At 70.1% G+C, this 9,610-nt stretch overlaps 1 protein-coding gene across 6 annotated transcripts in view; it reads right to left on the reverse strand.

Moving 5' to 3' along the window:
- Window positions 1-5,665, reverse strand: part of BRD1 (bromodomain containing 1) — a 42,495-nt gene extending 36,830 nt beyond the window's left edge. For 5 of the 6 annotated variants that reach the window (XM_043563010.1, XM_043563008.1, XM_043563011.1 and 2 more), the window contains exons 1-2: window positions 5,595-5,664; window positions 976-2,356 (exon numbers count right to left, since the gene is read on the reverse strand). In XM_043563010.1, the coding sequence (XP_043418945.1) occupies window positions 976-2,342 (1,367 nt within the window). In that variant the 5' untranslated portion in view covers window positions 2,343-2,356; window positions 5,595-5,664. Of the gene's footprint in view, window positions 1-975; window positions 2,357-5,594 lie in introns of all 6 variants that reach the window. The other variant, XR_006294570.1, reaches the window with a different exon arrangement.
- Between the last annotated feature and the right edge of the window lie 3,945 nt (window positions 5,666-9,610).

Raw genomic sequence — 9,610 nt, forward strand, 5'->3', positions numbered from 1 at the left:
CCCACTACCGCAGACACCCCCCCCCCCCCCCCCACCGCTGCGATCCTCGACCACTGCAGACTGCTCTGTTGGAGAGCCCTACACGGACCGGGCAACATCCACACCGCGAAGGAAACGGTCAGGAGACCCAGAAAGGCTGTCACAACAGGAAGGAGACCAGCGCCTCCCTCCGTGAAGCTCCCGTCAGCCCCACTCCGATCTCCGCGCCTGTCTGTCTTACCCTCCTTCACTTTACGACAGATTCATTTTAAACGCTACAAGGTTCTAGGGGGCTTTGGGTGGCTCCGCTGGTTGAGCATCCTGAGTCTTCGTTTCGGCTCAGGTCACGAACTCATGGTCCGTGAGACTGAGCCCCGTGTCAGGCTCTGCTCAGACAGTGTGGGGTCTGCTTAGGATTCTCATTCTCTCTCATTCTCTCGGTCTCTCTCTCTCTCCCTCAAAATAAGTAAACACTAAAAAACAATAATAAAGGGTGCCCGGGTGGCTCAGTCGGTGAAGCGTCCAACTCTGGCTCAGGTCACGATCTCGCGGTTCCTGAGTTCGAGCCCCACGTCAGGCTCTGCGCTGATGGCTCAGAGCCTGGAGCCTGCTTTGGATTCTGTGTCTCCCTCTCTGTCTGCCCCTCCCCTGCTCGTGCTCTGTCTCTCTCTCAAAAATAAAAACAAAGGTTAAAAAATATACAATAATAATAACAAAGCCAAATAAAGCACCACAAGGTTCTCAAACTCAGTGGGGAAGCGGAGCGAGGACCGGCATCTTATGGCGTCAAAGGTGGTGACCGCACCCGCGGTGCTCGGGGGCCCCCCCGACCCTAATTACTGCAGTCAGCGTGGCCCTGGGCTCCCCGAGCTCCGCGTGGCAGGGACCAGCGGAGAGCCACGTAAGCAGAAGGCGCGCGATCCTCTGACACAGCCGCGCCGCGCCCCGGCCCCCCCCTCCGGGCTCCTCCTCTATCCCACGCTGGCACGCACTTACCTCTGAGGGGGGATATACGGGGCGCACACGGGCGGCAGGACCGCACAGGGCTCACTCAGCGTCTTCTTCGCCTTTTTTGCTTTCTTCCTGACCTTGGACGTGGACCTGACCGTCTTGACGGAGCTCTCTTTCCGACAGACACCGTTTTTCATTTCCACCTCCCCGTAAATGTTCAGAGGCCGCCGCGTACAGCCCGGGGGCGTGTGGGCGTCACAGTAAGCGGTCTTCCTGACAGAGAAGGTCGCAGCGCCGCCCGCGAGTTCCTTCACGGGCTCCATCTTCATGTAGAGGCCGGCCCTCTGGGCGCACGTCACGTGGAACGCCGTGTAGCAGTTTGCCTTGTGGCACTGGATGCAGGCGCCCACGCCCTTCTGCTTGCAGAGGTAGCACGTCAGTTTCCACCGGGCCGGGGGGATGTTCCTCACGCCGTCGATGGGCTCGATGAACACCGTGTTGGCGAAGCCGACCTCCGGGATCCACAGGGCGCACACCACGTGGCCCCAGCGGTCGTCGTCCGTCTTTTTGAAGGCACCTCCCTTGTTCGGGCAGAGCACGCAGTCGGCGGGCCGGGCCCGGGACTGCAGGCAGTGTCGGCAGAGCCACTGGCCCTCGGGGATGTAGGGCACCCCGTAGCACTCCTGGTGCACGGCCAGGTTGCACATGTCGCAGAAGAGGATCACGTTGCTGTTCTGGCACTCGCCGTCCATGCAGATGCAGCACACGGCGTCTTCGTCGATCAGGGACTGCTGCTCCCCCTGCTTCTGGTTCTCGCAGTAGGACTCCTTCTCGAAGCGGTCCATCAAGAACTCGAACACGCTCTGCGACACGGCCGACACGCAGTCGCCCTTGCGCTTCTCGTTGACGATCTCCAGCCAGGCGTAATCCTCCTCGTCCATGTCGTACTCCACCTCGTTGTCCAGCTCCTCGGCCGACTTCTCGATGAACTTGTAGTACACCGGGGGCCTCCGGGGGGCGGACGGCGGGCTGTACTCCACGATCCGCACCTTGGGCTCAGGAAGCGCGCTGGCCGAGGCCAGCGTGCCGTGGGCACTGGGGAGGGCTTCGTTTTTCTTTTTGACTCGGTTGTTTTTGTGGCGCTTAGTTCTTAAGCACACCGGTGGCCTCTCGCTATTTTCTTTGTTGCTGTTGCATTCGCTCATCTCTTGAGCCGTGAGGTCATCTTCCAGGATGATCTCCAGGGGATCAAAAATACTGATCCGATGGAGGCGCCCCTCGATCTCTATCTCAACCATCCTCTGGGCCTGCGCGTAGGTCAGGGTCTCTCGCGTCGGGGAGTGCTTAGTACTGCACGGGGAGGAAGGGTGTCTCGCTGCAGCGCCGCGATGACATCGTCCTTTCCTCCTCATTTGGTACTGACTCCCTAAAACAGAGGGAAAGGCCAAGTTAGCTCCGTGCAGAAGACACGGGACGAGAAAACCACCAGACGCGCCGGGGGCAGAGCTAACCGACCAACCCAAGCTAAATCACAACGAAACTCCCAGCTAACACCTCTCTGCGGAGTCCCAGATCACTCGTCCCCGGGACTCGCGATCGTGTCCAACAACCTTCCCCACCAGGTCCCTCCCGGACCAGAGGAGAGGACGAGGAGTGAGGAGGAGCCTCTGAGAGGGACAAGAGCCTGTGGGCCGCCCTGTGATTCCCACAGCTCGCCGAGCACCTTCCTGGACCCAGCTGACAGGTCACCACGATGACTGCAACATCCCTCACGAGCAGGGAGCCCCGGCCCTGAGCCCAGAGAAGCCCACACACAGGGCTGGACCCCAGCAGGCGCCAAAGTCAGGACAGCAAGGCAAGCGTGCTCGGCGGCTCCTTCACCCCTGACCAACACTCCCCTTCGCAGGGTCTTCCCCTGCAGCCCAGTGCAACAACCCCTGCTGGGTGCCGGGAGCCTAGGCGGTGAGAGCACAGAGCACAGCCGTCCGTCCTCTCCACGACGCGCCCTCCACACCCACGTGGAGATACAGGGTGACTCGAGCACACCGGGACCAGAGAGAGGAGCCCCGTACTGGTCTGGGGGGCCGTCCTCACCCGGGGAGGCCCCCGCCCAGCTTCCAGAGTGACCACCACAGAAACCCCCCGCAGCCCAGCCAGCCTGCCCCGCCCCCACAAGGCCACTCCTCAGCTGCCGCCCCGACGGGGGCACCGGGCCGTGCCCTCCTCGTCCTCCGGCACACCCAGACGAGACGTGCCATATACCACAGGGGGCATCTCTGCCCTCGCGCCACACTGAGGGCCGCCCCTGAGAACCACACGCTGCCCGGGGAACCCCCACCCCGGGGTGGCCAGCAGGGGCTCAGGTGCCTGAAATCTTGGCCACGGAGCTCTAGGAGAACTTGCTCTTCTCAGGGCTCCACCCTCCGACTCAGTAACCGAGTCTATTTTCAGTCTCCCTCCTGTGAAGACTCCGGGGTCTGGACCACCACCCGCCAAGCCAACTGTCACCTTGGGAAATGATGGCCAGGACCGAGGACTCCTCCCTCCAAACAACTACACTGTACTGACAGGAAGCAAGATGACTTTAAGCGACTGGCTTACAAATGAACATTCCACAGTGGAGCCCCAGGCCCACTGCTACACACGCCAAGACTGGGAGAGCCGGCAAGGGGGCGCCCCCAGGACCTGACTGCCTCAAGGCGGCCTAGCTGATCTTCCAGAAAAGTCCTCAAGGAGCGAGCGCTTGGTAAGCCCCAAAAGGCAATCCCAGCAAACCCTAAATGCGCGTTTTAAGACAGACCCTTCTGATCTTTGTCAAATACAAACCGACGTTTTACGTTGAAATTTAACAAGAATTCCCTGCAAGGACAGGCCCGGAAAACACTCTGGCCGGCCAAAACCCAACTCACCTGGCATGGCAGGGGTCTCCAGGCGCCCACTCAACCCCGGGCCCCCCAGAAATGGGCCACAAAGTCACCGACCAGCCAGTCCTGCACCAGCAGTGCCCTGGGAAGGGGGCTGGGTGCAGCCCCCGGGGTGTCAGCACCACAGCCTACACGGAGGGGACCCTAACGCCCCCGGGGACGGACGACTTTGCACGTCATTACTGAGATGGGGTCGTGGGGTCCAAGTGACAACCGGCTACTCACCGGATGAAAAGCAAACTCGTAAGTTTCTCCGCGCCGCCAAAGTACCAGGAAGCTCTAAGTGCAACCAGCCTCCGCAACCCACGCTCTCCCGATGGGCCCCTCAACCACTCTGCACACCAACTTCGCCTAACGGCGGTCACGGCAGCTCCAGCGTCTGAAGATGGAACCGCGACGGGGAAGGAGGGCAGGCGGTGGCACCGAGTGACCGGCTGCTCACGGCTCCTGGCTTCCCGACACCCTCTGTCACCGCCATGTGGCTCCAAGCACACTTGGCGCTTCTGCAGAGGGACAAGCAGTCCCACCAGGGGGTGGTCAGCGAGGACAAGAAGCCTTTCCAGCCGGAATCCAGTGAAATACACCCAGAAAGGCCGCCTGGGCCACCAGAGAGGAGGCCTGCGCGCTAAGGAGCAGCGAACGTCTTCAAATCAGTTCATTTCCTGCCTGGCTGGGAACAAGCCACTCCACCGGTCCCGGCCCTGCTCCCGCTAAAGCAGGGGCAGGATCATAGCCGGCTCCGGCCGGTGTGAACACTGCCCGGCTTCCCACGAGGCGCTCGGGGCAGCGCCTGGCGGAGCCCGAAAGGGCATACGCCACCCTAATTCCCCAAGCCCACCCAGGCAGGGCTGAACCTTCGGGGTGACGAAAACGTTCGGGATGGGCGTGGCAGTTTCCTGGGCGGACGGAGTTGTGTCAAAACTCAAGTGTGCCCTAACAGGGGCTGCGTCTTCTCCGAATCACACCTCGGTGCGCTCACTTCTCCTTCGACCAGGGCCCAAGGGAGCCGAGCAGGGCTCGGTTCCCCACAGCCAGAGGGACGAAGGGACGACGGGCTGTCCCTGCAGCCGGGTCCGGGGCCCCCCACCGCCCAACGGCCAGACCCGCGCGGCCTCCCCGGCTTCTCTGCTGGGAAACGTTTAAAGTCCGGCCCTGTTACAGGGAGTTTCCTGTCTTGGCAAGACAAACCGCCTCTATCTGTTACATAATGCGACCCGCTCGGGCACAATGACTCCCGGCCGCGTTAAAACGCCGACTCTGGGGCAGAGGGGCCGCCGCGCCCGACCCCCGGCCCACACGCGGGGGGCCGGCCGCCGGGTCCCGATCCGCCGCCCGCCATCGCGGCGGCCGGCACAGGGCGGCCTCCGGGACACCGGGGCCCCGGCCTCCCCGGCACCCCGGCCTCCTCAACAGCCCGACCTCAACACCCGGACTCTCGGGCCTCCCCGCCCAGCGTCCCCGACACCCCGGCCTCCCCGATCTCCCCGATCTCCCCGCCCCGGCCTCCTCGCCACCTCGGCTCCCTCCTCCCCCCCCCCCCACCCCGCCCGGCCCGGCCTCCAGGCCGCCCTCAGGCCGCCCACCCGCCCGCCCGCCCGCCCGCGGACAATGCGCCGCCCGCCGCGGCCGCCAAACATGGCGTCGGCACAGGCACCCGAGAGGCCGGCGGGCGAGGCGAGGCGAGGCGAGGCGAGGCGGCGGCGGCGGCGGCGGCCCCGGCCCCGGCCCCCGCCCACTCACCTTCGGGGCCGCGGCCGCGGGAGCCCGGCGGCGGGCGCGGGGGGCCGGCGCGGCCAAGGCGGCGCTAATGGCGCCCGCGGCTCCTCCGCCAACGGCCGCGCAGGCCCGGCCCGCCGCCGCTCTGGGCGCGGGCTCCTGTCGGCGGCGCCCGGCCCGGCTCGGCTCGGCTCGGCGGCCGCGGGCTCGCGGGCTCTCGGGCTCTCGCGGGCGGGGCGGGCGGGCGGGGCCCGGCGGGGAGGCCCGGCGCGGGGAGGGGCGGCTCGGCCGGCGGCGGCGGCGGCGACGGCGGCGGCGGCGGCGGCGGCGGGGCGCGGGGCGCGGGCGCGGGGAGGGTCGGACGCCCGGGCCGGCTCGCTCGCTCGCTCGCTCGCTCCCCAGCGAAGCAAACAATGCGGCGAGCGCTCCGCCCGGCGCGCTGCGTGCGAGACGCGCCCCGCCCGCCGCCGCCATGACGCGCGCCGCCGGGGGAGGGGCGGGCTGAGGGGCGCCGGCCGGGGAGGGAGGGAGGGGCGGCCGGGCGGAGGGGGCGCGGGGACCCTGGGCTGGGGGCCTGAGGGGACCCTGGGCTGGGGCCTGAGGGGTGAGCGGACGGAGGGGCGCGGGGACCCTGGGCTGGGGGCCTGAGGGGACCCTGGGCTGGGGCCTGAGGGGCGCGGGGACCCTGGGCTGGGGGCCTGAGGGGACCCTGGGCTGGGGCCTGAGGGGTGAGCGGACGGAGAGGCGCGGGGACCCTGGGCTGGGGCCTGAGGGGCGCGGGGACCCTGGGCTGGGGGCCTGAGGGGACCCTGGGCTGGGGCCTGAGGGGTGAGCGGACGGAGGGGCGCGGGGACCCTGGGCTGGGGCCTGAGGGGCGCGGGGACCCTGGGCTGGGGGCCTGAGGGGACCCTGGGCTGGGGCCTGAGGGGTGAGCGGACGGAGGGGCGCGGGGACCCTGGGCTGGGGCCTGAGGGGACCCTGGGCTGGGGCCTGAGGGGCGCGGGGACTCTGGGCTGGGGCCTGAGGGGACCCTGGGCTGGGGCCTGAGGGGCGCGGGGACCCTGGGCTGGGGCCTGAGGGGACCCTGGGCTGGGGCCTGAGGGGACCCTGGGCTGGGGCCTGAGGGGACCCTGAACTGGGGCCTGAGGGGCGCGGGGACCCTGGGCTGGGGGCCTGAGGGGACCCTGAACTGGGGCCTGAGGGGCGCGGGGACCCTGGGCTGGGGGCCTGAGGGGACCCTGAACTGGGGCCTGAGGGGCGCGGGGACCCTGGGCTGGGGGCCTGAGGGGACCCTGAACTGGGGCCTGAGGGGCGCGGGGACCCTGGGCTGGGGGCCTGAGGGGACCCTGAACTGGGGCCTGAGGGGCGCGGGGACCCTGGGCTGGGGGCCTGAGGGGACCCTGAACTGGGGCCTGAGGGGCGCGGGGACCCTGGGCTGGGGGCCTGAGGGGACCCTGAACTGGGGCCTGAGGGGCGCGGGGACCCTGGGCTGGGGGCCTGAGGGGACCCTGGGCTGGGGCCTGAGGGGACCCTGAACTGGGGCCTGAGGGGCGTGGGGACCCTGGGCTGGGGCCTGAGGGGACCCTGAACTGGGGCCTGAGGGGCGCGGGGACCCTGGGCTGGGGGCCTGAGGGGACCCTGAACTGGGGCCTGAGGGGTGAGCGGACGGAGGGGCGCGGGGACCCTGGGCTGGGGCCTGAGGGGACCCTGGGCTGGGGCCTGAGGGGCGCGGGGACTCTGGGCTGGGGCCTGAGGGGACCCTGGGCTGGGGCCTGAGGGGCGCGGGGACCCTGGGCTGGGGCCTGAGGGGACCCTGGGCTGGGGCCTGAGGGGACCCTGGGCTGGGGCCTGAGGGGACCCTGAACTGGGGCCTGAGGGGCGCGGGGACCCTGGGCTGGGGGCCTGAGGGGACCCTGAACTGGGGCCTGAGGGGCGCGGGGACCCTGGGCTGGGGGCCTGAGGGGACCCTGAACTGGGGCCTGAGGGGCGCGGGGACCCTGGGCTGGGGGCCTGAGGGGACCCTGAACTGGGGCCTGAGGGGCGCGGGGACCCTGGGCTGGGGGCCTGAGGGGACCCTGAACTGGGGCCTGAGGGGCGCGGGGACCCTGGGCTGGGGGCCTGAGGGGACCCTGAACTGGGGCCTGAGGGGCGCGGGGACCCTGGGCTGGGGGCCTGAGGGGACCCTGAACTGGGGCCTGAGGGGCGCGGGGACCCTGGGCTGGGGGCCTGAGGGGACCCTGGGCTGGGGCCTGAGGGGACCCTGAACTGGGGCCTGAGGGGCGTGGGGACCCTGGGCTGGGGGCCTGAGGGGACCCTGAACTGGGGCCTGAGGGGCGCGGGGACCCTGGGCTGGGGGCCTGAGGAGACCCTGAACTGGGGCCTGAGGGGCGCGGGGACCCTGGGCTGGGGCCTGAGGGGACCCTGAACTGGGGCCTGAGGGGCACGGGGACCCTGGGCTGGGGCCTGAGGGGACCCTGAACTGGGGCCTGAGGGGCGCGGGGACCCTGGGCTGGGGGCCTGAGGGGACCCTGAACTGGGGCCTGAGGGGCGCGGGGACCCTGGGCTGGGGGCCTGAGGGGACCCTGAACTGGGGCCTGAGGGGCGCGGGGACCCTGGGCTGGGGGCCTGAGGGGACCCTGAACTGGGGCCTGAGGGGCACGGGGACCCTGGGCTGGGGGCCTGAGGGGACCCTGAACTGGGGCCTGAGGGGCGCGGGGACCCTGGGCTGGGGGCCTGAGGGGACCCTGAACTGGGGCCTGAGGGGCGCGGGGACCCTGGGCTGGGGGCCTGAGGGGACCCTGAACTGGGGCCTGAGGGGCACGGGGACCCTGGGCTGGGGGCCTGAGGGGACCCTGAACTGGGGCCTGAGGGGCGCGGGGACCCTGGGCTGGGGGCCTGAGGGGACCCTGAACTGGGGCCTGAGGGGCGCGGGGACCCTGGGCTGGGGGCCTGAGGGGACCCTGGGCTGGGGCCTGAGGGGACCCTGAACTGGGGCCTGAGGGGCGCGGGGACCCTGGGCTGGGGCCTGAGGGGACCCTGAACTGGGGCCTGAGGGGCGCGGGGACCCTGGGCTGGGGGCCTGAGGGGACCCTGAACTGGGGCCTGAGGGGCGCGGGGACCCTGGGCTGGGGGCCTGAGGGGACCCTAGACTGGGGCCTGAGGGGACCCTAGACTGGGGCCTGAGGGGACCCTGAACTGGGGCCTGAGGGGCGCGGGGACCCTGGGCTGGGGCCTGAGGGGACCCTGGGCTGGGGCCTGAGGGGCGCGGGGACCCTGGGCTGGGGGCCTGAGGGACCCTGAACTGGGGCCTGAGGGGCGCGGGGACCCTGGGCTGGGGCCTGAGGGGACCCTGAACTGGGGCCTGAGGGGCGCGGGGACCCTGGGCTGGGGGCCTGAGGGGACCCTGAACTGGGGCCTGAGGGGCGCGGGGACCCTGGGCTGGGGGCCTGAGGGGACCCTGGGCTGGGGCCTGAGGGGCGCGGGGACCCTGGGCTGGGGGCCTGAGGGGACCCTGAACTGGGGCCTGAGGGGCGCGGGGACCCTGGGCTGGGGGCCTGAGGGGACCCTGGGCTGGGGGCCTGAGGGGACCCTGGGCTGGGGCCTGAGGGGACCCTGAACTGGGGCCTGAGGGGCGCGGGGACCCTGGGCTGGGGGCCTGAGGGGACCCTGGGCTGGGGCCTGAGGGGACCCTGAACTGGGGCCTGAGGGGCGCGGGGACCCTGGGCTGGGGGCCTGAGGGGACCCTGAACTGGGGCCTGAGGGGCGCGGGGACCCTGGGCTGGGGCCTGAGGGGACCCTGAACTGGGGCCTGAGGGGCGCGGGGACCCTGGGCTGGGGCCTGAGGGGACTCTGGGCTGGGGTCTGAGGGGCGCGGGGACCCTGGGCTGGGGGCCTGAGGGGACCCTGGGCTGGGGGCCTGAGGGGACCCTGAACTGGGGCCTGAGGGGTGACCGGACGGAGGGGCACTGGGACCCTCGGCTGGGGCCTGAGGGGACCCTGAACTGGGGCCTGAGTGGCACGGGGACCCTCGGCTGGGGCCT

This window comes from Prionailurus bengalensis, chromosome B4, assembly GCF_016509475.1.
Source record: "Prionailurus bengalensis isolate Pbe53 chromosome B4, Fcat_Pben_1.1_paternal_pri, whole genome shotgun sequence".
In the NCBI taxonomy this organism is placed as follows: Eukaryota; Metazoa; Chordata; class Mammalia; order Carnivora; family Felidae; genus Prionailurus; species Prionailurus bengalensis.